The following is a 26,853-nucleotide window of genomic DNA, read 5'->3' as shown; positions in this document are numbered from 1 at the left end:
CATTTAGGAGCCGAAGATTTTTCTTATGGCATAAAGATTCAGTTTTATCGGGGGTGTAGTCTATTACCCTTCTTAGTATTTCTGCCGTTCACCTGTTGAATGGAAAATCAACAATTAGCCAGGGTGTGATCTATTCCGTGTTCAGTTTGTGTACTTCATTTGTAAGCCGTATGTAGTGTTTTTATTTGCTGCCATCACCTGACTGTGGGACAGCTGTAACTGGGATTATCCACAGGAGTTAAGAAGACTTATTCTTTATACAAACAATTCTGATATATGGTATATTTGATTTAATTGTTGCTTTAGGTGGGGTCCTTTTGTTGTTGAACTGTTGAGCCCTGTTCTCAAAGAATAAGAAATTAAATAGTGAACTGAGAGCTTGAATCTAAGTAAGTAGTTTGATTTTTACAGTTAATTGTTTAAAATGATAAATTAACCATTTGGCTAGCATCATTTAATTAATCTAAATGGTATATATTACACCTGGCATTGTTTTCTTAGATGCCCAAACACTACTACAAAATAGACACAGTGGAACAACATTATATCTATTAATATAATTTGGGATTTGATGAGTTGGAAACACTAATTTTTTCTCTTTTTCTAAATCCAATTTAAGGTCGTTAAACCTGTCATATATTTCCTTCTCCAGGAAGAAATGTTTATTTCTTTGTGGGAGTTCTTCTATGGGCACTTCTTTCGATTTTGGATGAAATGGCTCTTACGACAGATGACTGGAAAATGTGAATTGCAGCGAATTTTTGATACCTATGTAGGTGCACAAAGGACACACAGGATAGGTAATGTTTTTCGAAAAAGGATAATTAAAAACGAATAAAAATTTAACTCTGAATGAATATTTTTCTCAGTACTGATAGTGACAATAGCGCTTGTGTATCACGATCAAGTCACTTAATCTCAGTTTCATGATCTTTGAAATCTCACTTTGAATCCTTCCAGCGCTAAAACTGATTCTATAGAAAAAGAAACTATTATTTAGTTCTGTATCTGTGCAAAGAATTACCTTCTCTGGTTCCTGAAATTCATCAGTTTTACCTTAGATTATGGTTGCAGCCTACTTTCTAGAGAAAAATCTCTATACTTCTATAAGCCCTTTGAAATTTTCACTTCAGTGAAGGAGATCCATTTTTATATTCAGCATCCTTCAATCTTTTAATCTCTTATGCAATTCATGAAAGAATAATAACAGGTATCTAGTGATCCCTAGGAAAGATTAGTAGACTAAAAATCTGCACTGTCCCATACTGTAGCCAATAGCCACATGTGGCTGTTGGACACTTGAAATACGATCAGTCTGAATTAAATGTGCAGAACTAGAAAATATACTCTGGATTTCAAAGGCTTTATATGAATGTAAAGGTATCTCATTAATAATTGTTTATATTCATTGTATGTTGAAATAATATTTTGGATCTATTGGGTTAAAATATATTAACATTACTTTTATCTGTTTCTTTTACTGTAATATGGCTACTAGAAAACGTTAAGGTACATATGTGGTTCACATTTGGGCTTGCATTATATTTCTGTTGAACAGTGCTGCTCTAGTACCTTCTAAAATTGATCAGCTTTCAATACTTACTTGAAAATATGGCTTTAAATTAGAACACAGATGAGTGAGAAATATCATCGAGGTCATTTCTCTTTGGCCAGAGTGAGGCAGACCAGGGATGGGCTGCAGTTCATGTTCACTGTGTCAGATGGAAAATCGTGACTTAACCACAGCCTCTTTTATGTTGAACAAGTGTGCTTAAACTAAGAAATCCACCCCTGTAAGATTTGAGGATTGCGTGTTGGTAGCCAAGATAACAGGGGAAGAATGGCAGAGTAAGGAGAGAGTGAGCCTCAGGGCTGCTAGATGATTGAAGTTTAATTACCTCCCTAGATTTTTCACAACTTTGTAGCTGACTTAAATTATTGCCTGCTCTTTTGATTTGCCCTTTTGACTGCTCTGAGAAGAGCGAAGTACTTCTTGATAAGAACTCTTAGTAGTATTGATTGGTTTTTTATATTATGGCGGAAGAACATTTTAAGACTTTATTTTGCAGCAAGAACATTTTTCTTGAATTTTTCAAATTGCTGAGAAAAGGAGACTGTTTACTATTTGCCAGAAAAATTTGTAAACAGACCAGTAAAAAACGTTCTTGTGATTCTTGAAGCAGAAAGCAAGAACGAAAAAGCTGTTTTGCTTTTTGTCTGGTTAGAGAATGGTTGTCCAGATAATCTAAAGTCTTCCTTTTTGCCCCTTTGTTGTATGTTTTGTTTGCTAGCTCTTCAAATATAAACGCTTACTTCATAAGGCTAACACATGAAAAGGTAGGATAGAGCACTCTCACTGTATTCTTAAGATGAGTTTCTGGAACCCAAGCTATTCTGAGGTAGCCGTGGATGAATTTGCAGCAGTTAGTAGACACTTGTGGGCCCGCACAGAAACAGATGATTCTGGGGAAATTAGGTTGGTCTTACCTCTTTGGCTCTGGTATGTGTGTTGGGTTGAGAATTTTGGAATCATACTGTAAGGATAAAATTTTTTAATGTTTGCTATGTTATTCATGTAGAAATTATATCTTCTGGAACTATTAAAGTAATTTATTACTGGCTTGATATGCAGAGTAATTCACAAACAGCATTTAAGTAATAATATTCTTTTTTTTTTTTTCATTTCAGAAAATTCCTTGACATACTCCAAGAATAAGGTAGGATCATATCAAGGTGATTATTCTAGACAACTTAACTTGGAGATACTTTTTCTTTAAAAGAATGTCTCAATTTTAGAGTGAATTATTTTTAATGTCCTACTAGAAGAGTCTTTGCTGTAAAGAGTATTGAATGAAATTTTCCCATCTTAGAAGAAATATTCTATTTTTTAAAACCTTTTTTTTCTGTGTGTGTATGTGTTTGTGTGCACTACTCATGCACAAAGAAGGTATTTGAATAATTTTTTCTGTTCTGAGGTTTTGCTTGTTTATTTTACCTCAAAACTTGTTAGCTTTTGGGAAAGCAGGGTCTTAGGGGGAAAACTTTCTAATAGACTGTGTCCTTAAGATAGGTTTGGATAGTTATAGAAAATCCTGGGTTATGTACCTTTTGATCCAAAATAAGTCATACCTCATAATGTTTATTAGTCAGTTGCTGCTGTGTAACAAACTTATAAAATCTCAGGGCATAGGTTTATTATATAAATGCATTATAAATAAATGCATTATTTATTTCTTGCTCATGTGTCTGTGGGCCAACTGGGGAAGCTCTTCTTCAAGCTGGTGCCAAGTTCAGGTCTGTTGCAGTTGTCTCATTGTGGGACCTAGGTTGAAAAGGTACCTGGGAAATATTCTTCTCACAGTTGATCATTGAACGTCCAGCCACAGAGGCATATTTTAAGTTTTCTTGTGTCATGTCCATTAATATCCCTAAAGTAAGTTACATGGCCAAGCCCAAGTCAAGGGGTGGAAAAATACATTATGCCCACCATGAGGCCATGTTAAGCATGTGGGTATATAATTCAATTACACAGGAGTGAAAAACAGGGACCAATAATTCAGTCCACCACATGCTTCCCTATAGTGTTTTGCAATATTTTTTCTCTATATATAGATTATTTGGTGTGGCAAACTTAGAGTATGGAACATGTAGACCATTGTTTGAAATCCCATGGTAGATCACAGCCAGCATTAAACAACAACAACAAAAGGATGGAATAGAAAATAATTAGAAAACAGCAGTCGTAGTAAGGTTAAATATGGTTTCATGAAAATTTAATTTTAGTTATCTGTGTGTGCATCTATCTCTGTTTTAGATATCCGTATATATGTTTGTATTTGGTCATGATGTACAATGTGGATCGAGAATATAGGGTCAAAAATTGTTGATTTGCTACTGTCTAGTGATATTAATATGAGTTACTGATTCATGCTGGAAAGAAAATGGACACTGCTGAATATTGCAAGCATATCTGTTAAGTTTTGGAGAGTGACCTATAAAATAGGTGCTTTACTGATTTAGTTAGTCTTTTATTTATGAGTGGTCAATTTGGGAATAACTCATATACGTGACTGAATACCGGGGAGGGGAGAAGAGTCTAGAGTCCTACCCCTTTGTTTAGAATCCTATAAAGTGATTAATATTCTTTTTTTTAAAATGAGACTGTAGGGATCTAGAAAGTTAACAAGTTGCTCATTCTAAAAATTTGTTTATACCTATCCACCTGTATAGTTCCATTAACTGAAACTTCGGATGCAATTTCACAAAGTAACAATATCATAAATTGTAGATGAAACTCTGGAGGGTTTCTGGAACTGGGAACTCACTTTCACATCTGTCTGTGTAATCATCATTACCAAAATTGATTGTAATGACATTTTTGATCGTAAAATTTACTTATGGGATTTTATATGTGGTAAAATTACCCCAAACTTAAGTAGGACTGCACACAAGATGATACTTTTTAAGAACTCTAGTGCCTTGGTCAAATCCTTGAGCGAAAATTTGAATGATTGCCGTATGTTCAACATTCCACCAGGGTCTTTGGTATATAAAAAAAAAAAAGACTGAAATCTAATGTAATTAAAATCAGGCATTTAGAGACGGAAGAGGTAAATGTGGGCTGAAGTGTTTGGAGGCTTTAAGGTAGTGGTTACAAGTTAAAGAAAATAAAATGTTCATTATCTTTAATCTCATTTACTGGCAATTAAAGTTCACTTGAAAAGTAAACATTAAAATTGTATTCTTGGGCTTCCCTGGTGGCGCAGTGGTTGAGAGTCCGCCTGCCGATGCAGGGGAGGCAGGTTTGTGCCCCTGGCTGGGAGGATCCCACATGCCCTGGAGCTGCTGGGCCCGTGAGCCATGGCCGCTGGGCCTGCGCGTCCTGAGCACAGGCTCCGCAACAGGAGAGGCCATGGCAGTGAGAGGCCCGCATACGGCAAAAAAAAAAAAATTGTATTCTTATGAATTTATTATCTAAATATATAAATTGCTAATTGTGTTTTGGAGGGCATACTAAAAAGGAATAGTCAACAAATGGGTAGTTAAATACTTACGGAATTAAATCACAGGAGCTTTGCTTTCTTGCGGTTTTAAATCTAAGGTAAACTTGTCAATAAGCTAATGGAGGAAGTCTCATCAGTTTAAATATACAATTTATGGTGTGTATTATGTCTCATTTGTATATTTCATTTACTTTGTAGAGTAAAATTGAATTCTGATTTTGTGATATTTCTATTAACCCGCTCTACTTTTATATTCCTATGAAAAAAATCTGAGTTCAGATTCTGATTGTATCACTTTCTAGTTGTTTGTGCAAGTTACTCATTTTCTCATTGTCAAAGGAGATATTAATATCTACATGGTTGTTTCAGGATTAGAAATATTATTATAATGAAAGCAGCCTAAGAGAATACCCAGTACCTGATAGGTATCACTAATATTATGTTAGTGATGATGGGATTAAACCAACATACACTAAAAATTTTTAGACGTTTAAAATATGCATGAAAACCTCTTAGTTATTTAAATACTTAACATTACCAATGATTGCTGTGAATAAAAGTGATTTTAATCTATTAAGGCCAGTTCCCTAAAGCAGTGATAGTGTGGTCCTATTGGGTTGTGAATTGTTCTGTAGTGGAAATTCTTTCCTTGATTGTTAAAAATTGAGTCTCATTTGCTTGTATTTTACATTAGGACCAACTACTTATCAATTATATATTAAGGATTACTAAAACTTCGGGATTTATAAATGAAAATGAAAACCTTTTTAGCACTTGAGGAGTCTAGTTCAGTATTCTGCTAAGAGGTCTGGCTGCTATTCGATGTATGGTAATGTTGCAGAGCTCCACTGTACTTATGCATATATGGGTATTTGAAAAATTTGAAATTTAGGGAAAGAACACTTTGTCAGTCTAGTCATGTTTTTGATTGGCTGTTGTTTGGTTAGAGCTGCTGTCTTAGCTCTTAAATAGTAGTGATAACATTCTAGCTATTGAATGATAAATTAGTTTTATAGCATCAGTTTACTTGTCTGTGCATTGATGGTATAGTAATGCACATTTGCATATTTTTTGGTCTCTAATTTCCCAAAATTAGACTTTAAGTATATAACCACATAAGCATTGTGATTCAAAAATGAAACATTCGGGCTTCCCTGGTGGCGCACTGGTTGAGAGTCCGCCTGCCGATGCAGGGGACACGGGTTCGTGCCCCGGTCCGGGAAGATCCCACATGCCGCGGAGCAGCTGTGCCCGTGAGCCATGGCCACTGAGCCTGCGCGTCCGGAGCCTGTGCTCCGCAACGGGAGAGGCCACAACAGTGAGAGGCCCGCGTACCGCAAAAATGAAACATTCACACTCTGTGGTTACACTAACACAAATGTATATATAATTTCCCCAGATTTGCTTGCATGGTGAAACTCACTGTTGATGTTTGTTGGCTATAAATATAATTTGGCTAGTCATATAATTTATAACTTACCATCAAGGTAGGTATAATAAAAAAAGACTAGATTACTTTTCTGTTTATTGAATGTTATTTTGGAATAAAATCATATGCATAAGCATATATTATTTTCTTACAAAATATATGATAAGTGATTTGTATATGTTGCTTTGTTGTTTATTATCACCTACTTTTTCTTTAGCTCTAAAGTAAACATCATTGGGAAAAGGGTCTTTGTATACTTACGTAGTTTTAGGTTAAAAGAGAAAGTTTTAGAATTGCTGACCTAAGAAATTCTTTAAGTCCTGTATATTCCAGTATTGAATATACCTTCATGAGCTCCATGAGAACTTAGACAATGTTGTGATACATGAGAACTTAGAAAATGTAATGGGTTATATTTCTCCTCCATCCAGCTGTTATTTTGTTTTTGATTAGGAACAAAAGATCTACCAAAAGTTTAGAGAATAAGACAGAGATTGACAGATGGATAAAAAAGCAAGACCCAACTAACTGAATGTTATTTCAAGAAGCATACTCGAAACATAAAGTCACAAACAAATAGAAAGTAAAAGCGTATACCGTGCAAACAATAAGCATAAAAAAGCTTTTGTGGCTTTCTTTTAGAAAATATAAACCTGGAGTGTTACTGGAGACTAAATCTTTTTTTTTTTGGTAATGATAAAATGGCTAATTTATCAAGAAAACATAACAGTATTAAATGTGTATACACTTATTAACAAAGCTGCCAAATACTTGAAGCCAAAATAGACACAGCTAGACGGAGAAATATATGAACCCACAATTGTAGCTGGAAACTTTACTGCATTCTCTCAATAAATGATAGTACAAGAAAAAAAAAAACGGAAGGCTCTATACAATTTGAACAATACGATTAACCATCTTGACCTAATTGACATTTATAGAGTGCTACACCCAACAAATGCAAAATACATATTCCCAAGTACACATGGAACAGTCATATAGATATATCACATACTGGGTCTTTTAAGTCTCAGTAAGTTTCAGAGGGCTGAATGCATACAGAGTATGTTTTCTGTCTCCAACAGCATTAAGTTAGAAATAAGAGGACTTCCCTGGTGGTGCAGTGGTTAAGAATCCAACTGCCAATGCAGGGGACACAGGTTCGGTCTCTGGTCTGGGAAGATCTCACATGCCACGGAGCAGCTAAGCCCGTGTGCCACAATTACTGAGCCCACTTGCCACAACTACTGGAGCCCACTTGCCACAACTACTGGAGCCCACGTGCCTAGAGTCTGTGCTCTGCAACAAGAGAAGCCACTGCAATGAGAAGCCCATGCACCACAACGAAGAGTAGCCCCCACTTGCCGCAACTAGAGAAAGCCCGCGCGCAGCAACGAAGACCCAAAGCAGCCAAAAATATAAATTAATAAAATAAATTAATTTTAAAAAAAAGAAATAAGAAAAATATAACATCTAGAAAATCCCCAAATATCTAGAAATTAAGAATCTGAGTAACCCATGGATCACAGAAGTACTCACAAGGGAAATTTAGAAAGAGAATTGAAGTGAATGGTAATGAAAACACAACATATCAGAATTTGTGGAGTACACCCAAAGCAGTTTTTAAAGGCCTGAAATCAGTGAGCTATGCTTATACCTTAAGAAACTAGAAGAGAGAAAATTAAACCCAAAATAAATAAAAGAAAGGATATAATGAAAATAAGAAACAATTAACAAAATAGTAAACAGATAAAAATAGGAAATACCACCAAGCTCAAAAGTTGATTCTTTGAAAAAATTAGTAATATTAATAGCCCTCTAGGAACACTGATCAAGAAAGAGAGAAAGCCCAAATTGCTCATATCAGGAATGATAGAGGGGGCATCACCACAGCCTGTAGTCACTAAAGTATAAGGAGGTGCTGTGGACAACTTGGTGCCAATGAAGTCTATAGCTTAGATGAAAGAGACAAAGTGCTAAAAAACACAGTTTAGCAAAACTAACACAAAGAAATAAAACAATTGAAATAGCCATATACCTAATAAATGGAATCTGTAATTTTGCACAAAAAAAATCTTCCAATATTAGCTTCACTAGTGAACTCTTACCAAATGTTTAAGAAGAAAAAATAATACTGCTATTACATAAGCTCCTAGAAAATCGAGTAGAAAGAAACACATTTTATGAGGCCAGTATAATCCTGATATTAAAACCAGACAAGGACACTGTATAAATGAAAATTACAAACCAATATCCTTCCTGAATATAGATACAAAAATTCTTCATTAGCAAATTGATCCCAGTAATATATAAAAAGAATAATATGTCATGACTACATTTTCAAAATCAATGAATGTAACTTACCACATTAACAAAGTAAATTAGAAAAAGAAGATCATTTGAGTAGATACTGTAAAACTGTTTTGGCGGAGCTCAATACCCATTCATGGTCAGAAACACTCAACTAACTAGGAGTAAAAGGAACTTCCTCCTCCTATTAAAGGCCATCTATGAAAACCCTGCAGCTAGCATGATAGGTATACAACACTGAATTATTGAATGCTCTCCACACTCAGTTGGGAACAAGGCAAGGATGTTTACTCTCCTTTTATTCGGCATTGTGCTAAAGGTCCTAGGCAGTGTAGTAAGGGAAGGAAAAGAAATCTAAGACATAATGATTGAAAAGAAACTGTCTTTATTAACAGATGACATAGTTTGTGAGTATAGAAAATCCTAAGAAATCTATAAAATTAACCAGCATTATTGATAAATGAATTTAGCAATGTCGTAGGACACAGTATGTCCCCGTATGTTAAGAGCAAACTTTTGGAAAACAAAAAAAGAACAGTTCCACTTACAGTAGCATCCAGAAATGTAAAATACTCAGGGGATAAATATAACGAAAGCTATGCAACACGTCCGCATTACGACTCCTTTTCCTGAGAAAACTTAAAATGGAAAGATATACTGTGTTCATCAATTGGAAGAGTCAGTATTCTCAAGATGCTGATCCCCGAACAGACCTATGGATTCAATGCAATTCCAATCAGAATCCCATAAAGCTTTTTTTTTTTTTTTTTTTTTTTTTTTTTTTGCGGTATGTGGGCCTCTCACTGTTGTGGCCTCTTCCGTTGCGGAGCACAGGCTCCAGACGCGCAGGCTCAGCGGCCATGGCTCACGGGCCCAGCAGCTCCGCGGCATGTGGCATCCTCCCGGACCGGGGCACGAATCCGCGTCCCCTGCATCGGCAGGCGGACTCCCAACCACTGCGCCACCAGGAAAGCCCTCAGCAAGCTATTTGTGAAGGGAGTGGCAAGCTCATTTAAAGTTTATACAGAATTTTAAGGAAACTAGTATAGCCCAGATAATCTTCTAAAAGAACCAAGTTAGAAGATTTATACTGACTTAAAGACTTTCTAGGCAAATAGATAAATATAACAGATGAGAGAACAGAAATAGACCATACATAATTTTTTAACAAGGATGCTAAAGCAATTCAGTGAGGACAGGAAAGTATTGGAAAACCAATAAATAGTGCTGGAACAACTGGATATCCAAATTGGGGGAGGGGAGGCTCCTATCTCCCTCTACATGTGAAAATTAATTTGATATGGACTTTAGAGCTATGTTTAAACCAAAACGTTAGGGCTTCTCAAAGAAAGCATAGGAGAGGGCTTCCCTGGTGGCGCAGTGGTTGAGAGTCTGCCTGCCGATGCAGGGGACACGGGTTCGTGTTCCGGTCTGGGAAGATCCCACATGCCGTGGAGCGGCTAGGCCGCTGAGCCTGCGCTTCCGGAGCCTGTGCTCCGCACCGGGAGAGGCCACAACAGTGAGAGGCCCGCGTACCGAAAAAAAAAAAAAAAAAGAAAGAAAGTATAGGAGGATATACATCTTCTACCATGGGTTAAGCAAAAATGTCTTTTAGAGAGGACACAGCGTTACCATTTAAATAAAAAATAGAAAAATTAGACTGCATCAAAATAAAAACTACTTATCAGAGACACCTTTAAGAAATGAATTGGCAAGACAAAATATTTGCAGCACATATATCTGATTAGGGACTTATATCTCGTAAAGAACTTTTAGAACTCAGTATTAAAAAGACAACACAATTTTTAAAAGGACAAGAGCCTCGAATAGTCACTTCACAAAGATAAAAAATATTATTCATAGTAGTCTAAAATTGGAAGCAATGCAAATACCCATCACCGGGAAAATAAGTAAGCAAATTGAGGTGTATTCATACAATGGAATACTACTCAACAATTGGAAGGAACAAATTACTGACGAAAGCAAGAATGTGGATGAATTCTAGAAACGTTACTGAGCAAAGGAAGGCAGACAGAAGAGTACATACTTTATGATTCCATTTATATGCACACCACAAAGTTATGGTGATAGAAAGCAGAACAGTGGGTGCTTGTTGGGGGAGGGATTGATTGGGAAGGGGCATGAGGGAACTTTCTGCAGTGATGGAAATGTTCTATATTTTGATAGGGATGTGGATTATTTGGGTATATGCATTTGTCAAAACTGGTCAAACTGAATATGTAACATCCACTCCTTTCATTGTATTTAAATTAACCTCAATTTAAAGAAAAGTAATGGAATAGCTGTACATGACTTTTACTGAAACAGTTGCCTTTCTTAAGGTTTTCATCTGTCAAATATCTCCGTTCGATAATTATATGTCTGTTATCTCTTGTATATAGGATATGAAAAAATGAGTTAGATACAGTCTCTGTCCTCAGAGAATTTTCCACTTAATATATTAAAATAACTACACTATAGAAAGTGATAAGAGTCTTAGAAAGGTTACAGGTACATTATTATGCGGCTTCCAAGAGAGGAGAGGTTACTTCCACTTGAATAGAATCAGGGAAGGCTTCCTGGATCGGTATGTGAGCTAGCTTAGCAATGGGAAGAATTGATATGTCTAGAGATTGGGAAAAAGGATCATTCCAGAAGAAAGGCCCAGGATATGCAGAAGCATAACTCCAAGTATGATTAGATTATTTTGTCTGGAGTATGAGGAATATCAGATGGAATTTTGATAGTAGCTTAAAGAGGGATAAGAGTTAAAGTAACCTTCTAAGGGTAAAGAAGGCCTGAACTTGCTTATTTCTTGAGAGGAAGGATCCAGTGGACATTTATAAGACATATTATTTAAGAAATCTGTTTTATATGCATAGAAAAAAGACTGGAAGGATATCTGCTAATCTGTTACCAGTGGCTATCTCTGGTGGTAGGATTGACAAGATTATTTGACTTTTCTTCTTTTTGCTCTTCTGCATTTAAAATTTAAACTTTTTTCCTTCTGCATTAAAATTTTTGTACATATATTTTTATTATGTAATTTTAGAATTTTATAAAAAGTATTTGCTTCATAAGCATACTATGGTGGGAGCTTATTTGCTAAGAACTCATTGGCTTAGAACCTCTTGATTCTCAGTTAAGGAAGACGTCATCTAATACATCATGCTGCTTTTCTTCTATTTTATTTTATGTATGTATGATTTTAGCCCTGCTGAAAATTTGAAACAAATTCGGTTTCATTTGGTTTTGCATCTTAATACACGCATTATGAAGCTGACTAAATACCTCAAAACATACTGTTCTTTTTCAGCAATAGGGGATTTTTCTCATTCAGCTTTGTTTCACACAAATAGGTCTTACAGAAAGCGACACTTGTTGTTCAGAGTGAAGTGGACAGGTGTGTAGTAGACATAATGAAGGAAAAGAATATTAACCCCGAGAAGGATGCCAGGTATGTGTTTTTACGGTGTTCTCATTTATCGTATGCTTACATCCTGTGAGGCTGGAGATCTCACACAGTTGTGAAACGTTAGAGCTGAAGGGTTTGTGGAGATCATCTAATTCAACCCTTTCACTTCACTAGATGAGGAAGTGAGGTCCAGAGAGGTGAGTGATGGAAGCAGGACTAAAACCTATATCTCTGGGTTCCCAGTCCAGTACTATTGCCAGTTTATCATCTGCCTTCTCTAAGGTAACTTACCATTACTTTCCCAAATTTAAATAATGACTCCTGTGTCCTTCTTGTCCTTCAAAATTCAGTTCTTCTGTCCTCCTCCAGGAAGGTCCTCTACCATACATTTAACCCATTGTACTGTAGTCATTGATTTGCTCTTGTTCTTCCCCAAATAAATTCTGAGTTCCATAAGAGGACTTGACTTATTACATTTCTGTGTTCCCAGCACAAGTATATTGAGATAGTAAATATTTAGCAAGCTTTTCTTCATTTGGTATTTTCTTTGTAAATATTGAGGAAGGAGTAATTTATTTGGGCTGAAGCAGGGGAGGGTACAGGAGAGAACTGTGATGATAAGTCCACAGAAGAGGTAACGATTGAGCTGGACCTTGTTGAATGGGTAGGGGAGGACATTCCGTGCAGAGGAAGGTGCCAACAAGACACAGAGTCCTTGAGTATCTGGGAATGACAGGGAGTCCTCTGTAGCCGGAGCATTGAATAGGCACAGAGCAGAGGTTGGAGAAGTGAGTGGAGTGTAAGATCAGAGATACATTGCAAGGAGGCTCGCATGCCACACCGAGATATTTAGATATTGTCCTCTGATTTTTTTTTTTTAAGCAAACAAGCTACATTATCAGATATGTATTTTAGGAAGATGAAGGGTAAACTTGAAGAAGTGGGAGGCTGGTAGAAGGAATAAAGACAGAACAGTCAGGAAACTGAGTCATTCAGGCAAGAGATGATGAAGCCATAAATACACCAGGGTAAATGGATATATATGATGAGGGCTTTGAGGGACATTTCAGAGCTAGAAAGGATAAGGGCTCAGGGACCTTTTGATGTATTGTTGATGGAGAGGAAGGTCAGAACTTGGAGCGTTCTAGCTTGGGGAACTAGTGCTTAGTGATTCCACTAATGGATTTAGAGTTGAGAAAGAGCATGCTTCTTCAGGGAGGATGAGCTGTTGTGTTTGGAAGCACGGGGAGAACCTGTCACAGCATTGTGTGTTGCTGTATCCTTGGAAAATTAGGTCTGCTGGTAGTGTCTCACAATAAAGATTGGGGAACACATGAGATTGCCCAGAGAAAACATGGAAAGAAGTGAACGAATCCAGGATTTACAAAGTTTGCAGTTTTGGAAGTTTGCCTTTCCTACCTGTCTTGCCCCCTTTGTAGGCCCTGTTCTGTCACATCTTGCATGATACTTTGTATAATGTTTTGTGTTTACAGAGGCTCTTGATGCTTCTTGTATTAAACCAAAAGCTAGGGAATGCTTTCTAAATAGACATATGAACCACAAGCTATGGAAGGCATTACTTTATTGTGATAAAAAATTTTTTTATAATAATAACGTTTTAAAATAAAAAGTTTTTTTAAAAATAATAACTTATATCATTTTCAGTTTTAAAATCTGTATGAAGGCATGCTTACTACAGATATCTGGTTATAAACAGCTCTATTTGGATGTAGAAAGTGTGAGAAAAAAACCATATGATTCTGATAACCTGCAACATGAAAAGCTGCTTCTCAAGGTAAGTTTTGGTGTTCTGTATTTGGAGTTACACTGGAAAATAAATCAGGCTTGAGCCAGTAAGGCCTGTGTGGAGAATCTGGAGGCTTACACAGCCATCTGATTTCTTTGCCTCTCAGAGAATTTTATTATATTGGTGAAAGATTTTTAGTTAACTATTTTTATAATTTCCTGATAGGCATCAATGAAATAGATTCAAATTTTATTTTAATGCTTTTAATTCTGAAATAAATTATAAACTTATAAAGGGAGATCTTTTCAACTGAGAAGTATGAGTCCACAAGCTTCACATTTTTCCCCCTACTTTTTATATAAATCCTCACATAAATTAGGCATTTTTTCAGCTTACTCTTGAATTATGAACATAGATGTCCCTTTTCAGATTATTATGTCAGATCTTTTGGGATTTATGAAATGTGCCAAATATTGCCACAATAGATTTAAAAATTAGGAGAGTAAAGAAATTTACTTAGGACCTTCCTATTTCTTATTTCTGAAGTAAAAATGCATGAGGCCAGTGAGATGCTGAAATTCCAGAATATCAGGCCTGGAGTAAGCTTTCCAGATCATCCGATCTAGTACCTTTATTGTAGGGATGAGGTTAGTTCTAAGGCCTAGAGGAGATGAAGTCATTTGCTTTAGAAAGATCAATTCTGAAATAGAGCTGAATCAGCTGCCCATCCACTTCACCTATTCTAATTATATTTTTAAATGGTTATAGTTAGGGAAAATAGCACATGGCACCTGGTGTTAGGAGTCTGTTATAAACTAAAAGTGCAGTGGAAAGAAACAGACATTGAGAGTATTCAAGTAACAGTAAGAGACAAGTTTAAAAACAACAAAACTTGTTTTCAGGAGGAGATAAATATACACTTCTGTCTTCTGACTGTTGCTGCGGGTTGAATTTTTATGTTTCAAGTGTTAGCACAGTGCCTGGCACTCACTAAGGGTTGACCTCTTTATAGCTTCCTCGTCATCATTATTCCCTTAACTTCAGACCCTCTCTACACAATACCTTCCCTTTAGAGAAGGGGTAAGACCCAAGTCCTAGCATTTGAGTCAAGGGAATTTTCAACTTGGTGATTCATCATGAAACTCATTCAGAGGTGAAGAGCCAGTTGCTGGCAGTGAATCACCCAGCCTCACACATGCTCAGCAGGGTAAGGGGCTAAGGAGATCTGTGTTTCTTTAAGTACAGTCCAAGAGCCACCTTCACTAAAGTTAACCAGTGTTTAATATTGAGAATCCAAGGTTCCACCTTTGCCTACGAAATCAGAATCTTCAGGGGTGGAACCCCGAAATTTGATGATATTTATGCATGCTGAATTTTGAGTTTTAGTGGTCTTACCTTGTCTCTCACCACATCACTGAGGCCTCATCCTTGGCATAATCAAACCCTTGCTGAGCTCATGGAGAGAGGCTAAGGTGAGCAGGTGCATGTGTGAGTAAATGAGAGAAGGGACCAGATAAAACCCAGTCTAATGATGGGATTCGCTTCAGGGCCAGAGTGCTGACCCTGTCTTACAGTAAGGTCACAAAGTCTTCACATTTCATTCTAGGTAACAGGATACTCCTTTCATTAGGAGTCCTTTACTCAGCAGTGCCTGAAATGGTAGTGAAGTGGGGGAAAAAAAAAAAAGCAAGTATTACTGTTTTGCAAATTTTCACAAACTTTCTTATCAACTTTTGTTAAGTCTCTTTTGTCTGATGACTTGTGGTGTTGAATTTAGAAAATGACTGATTACATTTTTTAAACTTTATTTTGCACTAATTGGTTTGTTGCTATCCAATATGTGATAGTTGTTCTTAAATCCTCAATCTTAAGGAATATATTTACTTAAAACCAAGTCATATTCTTTTTCTTTTAAAACTATGAAAATTTGTAAAATAATGATCATATAGGTTTTAATACTATCAGTGTTATTTCTCCATGATTCCCTCCCTATCTCAGACTTATTTTCCTTCTGATTAAGGATAATCACCCGCCATTAGAATAGAGCCTACTTAAGTATATAGTGTTTGAGGCAAGGGCCAAGTGCCTGGCACTGTGTTCTTCTCAAGGAAGCAGTTTACTAATTCTGGTATATATGTATTACTTAGTAAGTAAAGACATCTCATTGTTTTCGATTTCTGTGTATTTGTTACCTTTTCAAAGTCTACTGTTCTTTGTATGTCTTTTAAATTGGAATAAGTATGCTACATTTTTAGGCTAATTGAAAAGCTCTCTAAATATAGTCTTTGTTGAGCCTATGATTTGTCTACAAAAGTTGTTTAATTAAAAGCATTCGACTTACCAGTATATCAGCTATGAGAAGAAAAATGTCTTGGTAAATTACGAGCATCACTATTATTTGTAATATGGAAGCATGTTTGTACAGCTTTGGAATCTTCTAATGCCCACGAAACAATTGAAGGCTAGAATCTCCAAGCAGTGGGCTGACATTGGTTTCCAGGGTGATGATCCCAAAACAGACTTCAGAGGCATGGGAATACTTGGATTAATCAATCTTGTGTAAGTGAAAATAAACTCTCTTTAATTCTCTAAATGAAATTACATGTAATCTCTAATCTTGTTAAATTTTAGTGAGAATCAATCTAGTTTTATACTATCTCTGAATTTTAATAACTGCTATGCTAAAGGTATTTACTAATGCGCTGGCAACAATATGAATACATATGCCATATACCGTGTGTGTGTGTGTGTGTGTGTGTGTGTGTGTGTGTGTGCGCGCATGTGTGTGATTTCTTTACTTCCCAATACTTGCCTCTTTCTTTCTCTTCCTGACCGCCTTTCTGATACCTTTTAAGGAACTGTGTGTACTCTCTTTTTACTCTCTTTATCCTCTTGCCTGTTCTCTCTTGGCTCTCTGACTTCATTTTAGGAGGTTTAACCAGATAAGATAATGATAAAGCCTCTAAACACTTCTTTGCCATCTGTGACAAGTAATTTAAATCCCTGACTTTTCAGAGCCTATATGAACTGTCTCTTCTTTTTCTTCTTTAATATTTATGCTTGGGCACATGTATGAAATCTCGAAATATGTAACTAAAATCAGAATTGATAGCCAAAACTATTTTAGAAAGTAAACTGGAAGATGAATATGAATATGCAAATGAAGATAGTCTAGTGTTTGGGTCTGTCCTTGAATTGTGATTTATAGACTGTAAAATGCCTAGAATGGGAACGCTAACCATTAAGAAAGTTTGGATAATTGTTACTGTGAAAAATTAGTCCTGAAACTGAGCTAATTTATGTTAATATTCAGAAAAGATATCTAGGTCAATATGGATAAGGCCGTTTGGGGGGAAAATAGAAGATAACAGTAGGGCTTCAATATCTACAATTTTTTCCAGTTACAAAAGTATTTCATTTTCTGTAGTACCTAAATTGTATGAGCATGAAAGTTTTCCATGCAGCTACTTTTCAAAGATAAAACACTGTTGTCTGAATAATAATAATAATTACAGAAAATGAGATTGCCAATTTTCCACTTTGATAAACAGAAACTTCCATTTGGGGAATTTAATTAGAATAAATGCAGTTTGTTTTCACTTGGAAAAATTATGAAATATTTTAAAATTCATTATTGTTCAGAACACATGGATCTTTTGTTTTTAGCGTTTAAAGACCATCTTTTTTCTTGGTACTTGTAAACTACACAGATAATTGAAACTTAATTAGACACACACATTCTTCTGATGCTTCCTTTCTTAACTTTTGCTGAGTAAGCTTTCTTTTGGTTCATTTCCTCAGAAATCAAGATTTTTCAGCATTTGCCAGAAGATAATTTAATTTAGCTTAAAATTTAAATAATTTAATAGAATTTGATTCAAGACTGTGGTGAGGAGTTCTGATAGACCTTTAAATGATTTGCAGATATTTTTACTCCATTTAGAGCTAGTATCTACTAATTTGAAAAATGACCAAGATTCAGATATATTAATTATTTGATTGCCATTGATGTACTAGAGATGCTTGAAAACATAAAATTAGCTCTAATTTCTCTCTAATTATGTTTGTTGTCCTGTGTATGGAGCTATAACTCTTCAGGATCAAAATAAAGATACAGTCAGGAAGCAGGCAAGCTGTTCAAATACCTTTATGTAATGAATTTTAAAAATTTCTTGGCCTTTGTCATCAAATCTCTTGAAATATTTTGTTGCTTTGAAGGACAGCTGGTAGTTTGATAGATAACAATGTTTTAGGTAAATGAATGCTCAGGCAGGTATAAAATAAAAAGGATATTTTACAGAACATGAAGAGAGACTAGAAAAATCTGAATAAATGAGGAAAGAGAAGCAGAAAGGTAAAATATACAAGCTAAGGCCAAAAATATATGTAGGAAGGGAGAGAAGGCAGGAAGGAAGAAAGGAGAAGGAAGGAAGGAAAGAAGGGAAGTAAGTCAGTGCAGATTATTGTAAGGAATAGGTCTCCTTATTACATAGGTGCTTATTTTCCTTAGATACTGTTTACATAGGGGTTTCCTAGGTAAGTTCGGCAAGGATATTAAAAGTTTCTCTGTGTTATAGATTGAATATTTTACAAGTAGCTTGATTATTGAAATACTAATATAATACTGAATTGTATTAAGTATCATGCAAAAAAAAAGAAATATAAATAGTCTACTAAGGGCATTTTAGAGCCTGCCTCCAGATAAAGTAGAAAATTAGAACATGTAAAGAAAGCATTGCACTAAAACAGGACTTTTTTCTGTTTGGGGATTTACAGATCCCTTTGAGAATCAAATGAAAGTTTTGTATATTCTCTCCTCAGAAAATGTACACACAGAAAATGTATGAATAATTTAAAGTGATTCATGGATCCCCCTTCGTTCATGAATGATCATTCATTCATGAACTTCTAAGTTAACAATCCCTGTTTAAATGGGTTGAAAATTAGAGCCAATGAAGAAAAATGGAAGTCTGTAGTATTAACTTACAGAAGGAAAAATAGAGGGACATTTGGTTAGAAATTTCGATGCTTTATGAAAATGTCAATGACTGTGCCTTCTAAAATTTAAATAAACCATGGAAATCCATTTTTTCTTCTACTTATCCTTACATAAACATCCAGCCAGTCATCATATGTGTATGAGTATCAGTGCATTATGGGGTGATCCAAAGTTTGAATAGATTTGGTCCCTATCTTTAAGAACTTGAAGAGGTTACGTTAGTACAAGCCAACAGTATTTATGAACCTTTATATATTTCTCTGTTGTACCTGCTAATACTTCTGTTTTGTGGCCAGTATTTTAGTTACACCACTAATCAAGGAGCGGGTTTTTTTAGTGCAAAAGGAAGGCTATTGACTTTCTTCTGATTGCATTGACAGTGGCGTTAAGCAATATAGACTCAAGTTGCAACAGAAGGAATGAGCTCAGGTGAAAGGAAGTGTCCTAACAGGTACACAATGACTACTTTATAGAAAATTTAGAACAAACAAATAATCAGAACTCTAGATTTTCTTTTAAAATAGATAAAATTCTCTTGTTAGATCATTTATTTGTCAAAATACTTCAAAGTCTAGCGAAGGGCCCATGTCCTGTACTAGATAGGCCTGATAGCTCAGAATTAAGTTTTGATTCAGAAGCATCTTGGAGTCACTGCAGTGACTTGAGATGGAGATTGGGATGCTTTTGGCAGTAAGACTGTCACTTTGACAGTAGCTTTTAAAATTGCTTCTGGATATCTTCAATTTGAATGACATGTTAATTTCATTATTTTTCTTAAACTTTTTCAGGTATTTCAGTGAAAATTATACCAGTGAAGCTCATCAGATTCTTTCGCGTTCAAATCATCCAAAGTTAGGGTAAGCTGGATATGTTAAAGAAACCATAAGCTCTTGAATTGAAAGTATTTCCGGGTATTTTTAAAAATTAGATTATTCTAGTTAATAAGAACTTCATAAAGAATATTGCAAGATATTTTATGGCTAAATGAGATCATAAACCAATTTTGTATGTAATTCAATATATTTTTATCACAAGGTATAGTTTATCTATAAAATGGAGATAAGGACCTTATAAAAATTTTCTGAGAGATAGATTTGAAAATAAGAATATAGGAAATGGCTTTGAAATGGGAATAAGAAAGTGAGAAATAGCTTTGAAACTTGTGAAGTGAAATGCAAGTTGACATCATATTATTAGCTTTATCATTATTCTTATAATGATACCTATCTTTGAAAAAGCATTATAACACTATTACATCATAAAAATAAATACCCTGATAATGGAGGAGAAAATATCAGATTACTCAGTATATTTTAGAAATCAATGAGGGTGTATGTAGTACTCTTTTTAATTTTTTTAAAATGATTTTGGTTGTAGATATTCACGTGGCCAGAGCTTTGTTTTCATATCTTAGATAATATCCAGAAAATCAACAGCCTCTAAAGAACAAAAATTAATATGTAGAAATTTTTGTAAAATCAATACAGTGTTAGAAATGGATCAAAGTCACTTTTTCCTAATTCCTTGCATAATTTAAAATTTACTTTATGAGCTATTTTGGCTAGCTGGGATAACTGGTAATGTTTCTGACATAGGTATTCTTATGCAATAGTTGGAATCAATCTTACAGAGATGGCTTATAGCTTGCTGAAGAGTGAAGCTTTGAAGTTTCACCTCTACAACTTTGTTCCTGGTATACCAACAATGGAACACTTTCACCAGTTTTATTGTGAGTATTGAAATGAGTTAAAAGTAGAAATTTCTAAGAGAATTTTTTAATCCTTAGGAAAGTATTATATATAATACCTTTATCAAATATGTAACTTATACTTGTCATTTTACTATTTAGAGTCTTTCAAAAACAGGAAGATAATGGAAGATGGGTATCCAAGAGTATCTTGTGCTTCAGTTTATATATTTGGTGATTTAAAAAATTCAGTGAGGCAATTTTTGACATGTATGCAAATGTAGGATTTACACAGTTTTTCTGTAGACATTTGTTTTCCAGTCAACTATAAAGTGAATTTTTCTTCTTGGATACTGGTTAGTGAATGCTGTTGAGTCAAGGACAGATCATTTGGTTGCTCTTGTAAGGAAATTTAAAGGAACCTTTCACACACACACACACACACACACACACACACCTTTTATTTCAAGGCCAGGTTTTCTTGTGTTAGGTTGGGGTATTAAATAACTGTTCCTAAAGCAGTCATATCACTGCTGTTCCATTAACTTTTATTGTGATAGTTGAACGCTGAAGGTTTAATTGAATGAACCCATCTTCTGAAGCTATTGCTCAGAAGCAAAGAATTCAACTCTAACTTGGCTTCATACTCTATTTTTTCTTGATGTTTTTGTGTCTTTAGATAGGACATAGGAAATTAGCATATAGGAAACTACTTAGATAATAAGTGCCCAAATCATAACTTCTTCAACTCCATTCTTGAAGGAGTCATCCAGGTCTCTCTTTCCCACAACCTCCCGTGTTTACTTACTCCCTAATTCCAGGTTTGTCTACTTCTTAAATTTCTCTTGCACTTGTCTACTTTTTCCTATCCCATTGTAACTGCATGACATCAGTCCTTTGTTACTACGTTACTGTAATAGCCTTTTCCCTAGTTTTTCAGTGATGACCCTCTTCCAAATCTCCACATTGAAGGTATAGTTATTTAAAATGAAAATCTAGTCATTTTCTTTCATCTTGTTGCTGAGGAACTGTTTTTTCCCCCCACCAGTCTGATTTGATTTCCTCTCCTACATCTCTCATTGACTTTGAGCATAGTGCCTAAACTCCTGGGACTTTGCTGACTGCCTCCAGATATTTGTTTTCTGTATGAAATAGATGCTTGTGTAACGGTGCCTGTTGAACATAAAACAAATATAAAAAGAAACAACCAAAAAACTCCCTCCCCCCAATCAAGCATTTTACCATATTTAAATAAATACAGGAGAGTGACAGGTAGGAAAGCAGTACAAAATGACCTCTGTGCAGTATTGTTTTCCCCTGCAGAGGGGTAGCTGGAGCATCTTTGGATACTGTTGCTTCCAGTGCCCTCAACACCAGCATCTTGTTTGGCTCCTGACCAGGAAGCGCATCAAAGTAATATGTGAGGTGGAAAAGTCGTTATAGGACCTTCTTAGTTGCCTTGTTTCTATCAGTCCTATCCATGGAGATGTGGATCATCAGGAAAACAATGAAGCTTATGTTTTTCAAATTTCTTGAAACATTTAAAGCAAACACGCACACACGTACGTACATCCACCTTTTACGCAGAAGTTTCCCTCTCAAAATTGATTTTCATACCCTTTACCAATAAAGTTTCATGTCTTAATTAAGGCTCTGCTTTTCTAGGAAGGGACGTATTCTGACTAGAAAATAATGTGAAACCTTACTTTTTAAACATACCTACCTTTTTTGGTTGGGGGACTGAGCCCAATTCATTCGTACGAATCAATTCCAAGATAGTAGTTTCTATCTAAAAGAAGGAACTATATAAAGAGATTAGGTTTCACATTTTTTCTTTTCCTGTGATCTGTGTCCATCTCCCCTTTCCCCCTTGTCTCTCCTGCTGTTTTGCTGTTGTGGTTCTCCATGGGCAAGGCGGAAGCAGTGAGTGGTAATTTAGCTCCTTAGCTCTGCTGTCACCTTTTGTGCATCTAACGTGTAAGCACACAGTCACTGTCATCCTGGGAAGTCACTGACCATTGGTTTGGTGATTCCAAAAAAATAACTCCTCAAATTTACAACCAAAAAGTTATGACTAGTAACAGCTTCATTGAGGTATAATTTATATACCATAAAATTTACCTATTTTAAGTGTACAATGCAATGAGTTTTAGTAAATTTACTGAGTTGTACAACCGTCACCATAATCCAGTTGTAGAACATTTTTGTCACCCCAGTAAGATCCCTCATACCAGTTTACAGTTAATCCCTGTTCCTGTGGTTCTCCTGTTTTTAATCCGTATGGGAAAACCTCAAGCGTCCCTGCAGTTTTGGTTAGGGGCAGTAGAAGCATACAGGGAATTGTAAGTTTAGAAATTTTTTATGGTGTTTCTCTTGAGTCTGGTGTTCTAAACTCCTAGAGTCAAAAGGGCAATAGGGGTGCTTTATGGAAACAACTCTTTTCCATCACTTCATGGCAAGCTTTAGGAGTCTTATGCCATGTACGACCCTGCCAGCATCCTAGAATTTCAGTATCTTGCAGTTTCCTCATGTCTCATTAAATCAACTTAGCCATTACAGTCTCAGTTTTTTGAGTCAGTCTTTTTCTGACACCAGTTTACATTATAACGACCTCACTCTGAAGCAAGAAATTTCTAGTATTTTACTCTTGAGCAGTTTGTTCTAGACTATATAGTCATTTGAATAGGTAATGAAAGCAATTTAAAGGAATGGTAAACAGCTAAAACCTGATAGCCAGAAATACGAAAACAAGTTGTATTCTATAAAATTTAGATGGATGTCTGACTTTTCATACTACCTAGAACATTAATCTCCAACGTTTTTGATTGCACACCCCTCTCAGGATACTGGGGGTAGGGTGCTGGAGAACACAGACTCAGTTTATATATGGATGAGTAATTTCTGTAGATGTACTTTTGTGCTAATGTATACACAAAATAAATTTTGAATGAAAGAAAGACTTAAAATATTAGTTTAAAATAGTTACAAGATTACCATTCTCAGCTTGTCTTTTGGGAACAGGAAGCAGATGGTGTCCGTCTGCTCAAAGAGGCCTTATTCTTTGATTTGTCCCATATCCTGGTTGACAAAAATCTGTTTTATCATATATGAAGGGATTAATCTGAAATCTTTCTTCAGTGGACCTTCTTATGAAGTGCTGTTTCAGTGTTGAAGTGTCATGGTTCTTACCTGTTAATGTTTGCTTTATGACTAATGTTTTAAAATTGAATTTACGTTTATTTCACACTAGGCGATTATGATAGCCTAGCCACCCTTTTATGTAAAGTCACTGGCTTTATCCCCTCCACCATTTATCTGAAATAAGTCACTTCTATCCCTTCTTGAATAGCTTTTCAGAAGGGGAAATGAGATTCTGGTGGAAACAAAGTCTAATTTACAACATAATAGAGACCACCTGCAAACTATGTGATTTGGGCAAGTCATTTAACTTCTCTGCACTTCTATTTCCTCTACAGAAAAATGGGAATAACAGTACTGCATCATAGGATTGCTATGAGAGTGAATGAGCACATGGCGAGGACTATAGAAGCATCTGTTAAATAATTAAATAGATACATTTGGTTGAATCCAAATAGGGTTTAGGAGCGGTTTTAAATTCGCATTTTTTTGTTGTTGTAAATATGTCTGTTTACACATTTATCTGAATTTTTTTTTGCGGTACCCGGGCCTCTCACTGCCGCGGCCTCTCCCGTTGCAGAGCACAGGCTCTGGACGCACAGGCTCAGCGGCCATGGCTCACGGGCCCTGCCACTCCGCGGCACGTGGGATCCTCCCTGACCGGGGCATGAACCCGTGTCCCCTGCATCGGCAGGCGGACTTCCAACCACTGCGCCACCAGGGAAGCCCTATCTGAAATATTTTTAACATTTTGAGTGTGAATTTGGCTACTGTAATAAGGATATTGAAAAACAAAAATATTAAGCCTATTTCGAGTTCATGTATTCTTTTCTAAAAGGGAAGGTGCTGATATGATAGTTCATTGAAAAAAGCAGAAATAACTTAGATTTATAAATCAAGTAGAAAACAGCTTTTCTGTACTTTATCCATTTTCTTGTACTTTCATTTTCCTGTTTCAGGGGTCTCTGGGGATAACCTTTTTTTCCTATTCTCAAGGTATCTTTTGACAGTCTCTCTTAAATTTGAGGCATTTTGTTGATTTTTTTTGCGACAAAGAGTATATGTACTCTAAGTATCTTATTGAAAGTGATATTTATTTTGAACATACAAAAATATTTCTTATAAAGTTCCTCAGCTTTCTAGTAGTTTAAGATGGTTTCTGATCATTGAATCCTAATATGGATTAGAATATACTTTTAAAATGAGATGGTTGGATATGATTTCACTGTTGAGCACTGTATTTATGGTTTCTTTTTAACTGCAGGTTATCTTGTGTATGAATTTGACAAGTTTTGGTTTGAAGAAAAGCCAGAAAGTATTATGTATTTCAACGTGTACAGAGAGAAGTTTCATGAAAAGATTAAAGGACTCTTACTGGATTGTAATGTATCACTTACTTTAAAAATATGAATCATCCGTAGTATCTTCTATTTCTACCACATTTTGCACACACAACAGAATTTATATGTTGTAATAGAAATTATCTGATCATTTACACTCCTTATATATAATTTCCTACAAAAATGTTTCAGAAATTCTATTTAAGAAAGCTAGTAGACAATCAGTGTATGTTTACACTTGTTTATACACTGTCCTCCAAAGGTACCTTATCCTTCCAAAGATCCCCTCTGTAGAGTCATGTGAACTACAGTTTGGAACTTGGGACTTAACCCATTTAGTGTAAAAGTACAAATCAGGTATTTTTATTAACTTGATTGATTAAAATGTGTAAAAACCAGTTTTCATGTTTATGTATTGTAGCTATCAAGTTGGTATCTTTTCAGAGCTCCTAAAATTTTTTTGTTTTTTAGTCTGGAAATGATTGTTTTTTAATTTTCTTTGCCTTATTTTATTTGTAGGTTAATTAACAGAGAGATTCGTTCTTCATGGTTTTCTTTGTTTGCATTTCAATCACACGTCATACTGTTGCCTCATAGGAGCAAAAGGAGCATATAGATAAGTCAGAGACGACGAAGAATTATGGCCTTTTCGGTTTCTCTGATTATGTCATGTAATAGGTAATGAGGGAATGACAGTATTAGTGATTAGCTTTTTTGTTTTTAAATACCACACTGAAATATCACAGTGGAATTTTAAAGCTTAAAGACATTTTCTCATCTTCAGTATTTGCTTTTTATCAGAGAGAAGAACTTGTAGTTAGTGCTTGGTATGAGGGCCTTTCATGAAGCTTCTCTATGTATGTTTATGAAAAGAGATGCATTTGCTAAGAAAATCTTGATTATACTCAAAGAACAGGTGCTATTTCAATAAAGCTGTCTTTGAGTTTTAACAAGAGAAAAACAAAGCTTTTAAACATCTCAGTTAAACATCGTTGGTTTATTTTACTTACTGTTAAGTCTTGCTTCTCTTTGCTTTGACTCCACAGTGTTTCTAGATAATGATGTATGGACTTCGTGGGTATTCATTGAGTTAATAGTCTGTGGGATTCTAAAGTAGCCTAAGGATGATGACTGTGCTTTTTGTATAGCTTTATTCTCCGAAAATCTCAGGAGAGCAGCAAGTGCTGTCAAGGATTATATAGTGATGAGATTCTAACAGGAACGATTTCTTCTCTGTGTGTTTTAGACATTTGTACTCATAGCAAAACTAAAAGTTTAAAGATAGGTTCATCTGATTACCAGATTCTCCCTAAATCCTACAGAAAGCAGCCTATTAAACACATAATTTAATCTAAAACATGAGGATAGTTAGCACAGCTTTAAAATGGTATATATCAAGTGTTTAAGGACTGGCTTTTATGTGATATAGCAAGACCGGAAACTTTCAAGTATTTGTTTATGTCTATTGACAAACCTCTCTCTTTAAACTTGCCAAAGAGAAGAGTGGTTAAAAAAAATAAACAATTGGAAAATAACAGATGCAGTGTTGTCTAGCACATACATTAAAAGTGCATGCATTAAAATTCTTTTCTCAACAAGATAAAACTTAAAAATTGGGCTCATTTTATTATAATAGTGGCAAAACGCTTTTCAGTATTATAGGAATTTTAAAACTGGTTTCTTATAGGAGACTTCTCAACCTTGGGAGTATCTTAACTTCTTTAAATGTTTTCTATGCTTTATCATCTAGCCAGAGCTCTGTGAGATAAGGATCAGGTATTAACC

The 26,853-nt window shown here is 35.4% G+C and overlaps 1 protein-coding gene across 2 annotated transcripts; it reads left to right on the top strand.

The window, feature by feature from the left end:
- Positions 1 to 304: 304 nt before the first annotated feature.
- On the top strand, positions 305 to 26,853 carry ELMOD2 (ELMO domain containing 2). 2 transcript variants are annotated; one of them, XM_082838964.1, is made up of 10 exons: positions 305 to 393; positions 657 to 800; positions 2,689 to 2,717; positions 12,102 to 12,199; positions 13,823 to 13,952; positions 16,330 to 16,463; positions 19,692 to 19,760; positions 20,499 to 20,632; positions 24,993 to 25,109; positions 25,588 to 26,853. In XM_082838964.1, exons 2-10 carry the CDS (start codon positions 659 to 661, stop codon positions 25,590 to 25,592), a joined length of 858 nt encoding a protein of 285 aa, XP_082695090.1. In that variant the 5' UTR covers positions 305 to 393; positions 657 to 658; the 3' UTR covers positions 25,593 to 26,853. The 2 variants fall into 2 exon arrangements, with proteins under 2 accessions (XP_082695090.1, XP_082695089.1); XM_082838963.1 differs by having other exon boundaries at positions 24,993 to 26,853.

The sequence above is a fragment of the Leucopleurus acutus genome (assembly GCF_964270905.1).
Source record: "Leucopleurus acutus genome assembly, chromosome: 4".
NCBI lineage: Eukaryota > Metazoa > Chordata > Mammalia > Artiodactyla > Delphinidae > Leucopleurus > Leucopleurus acutus.
Note: the sequence above shows the minus strand (reverse complement) of the source record. Positions and strands in the feature narration are given on the sequence as shown.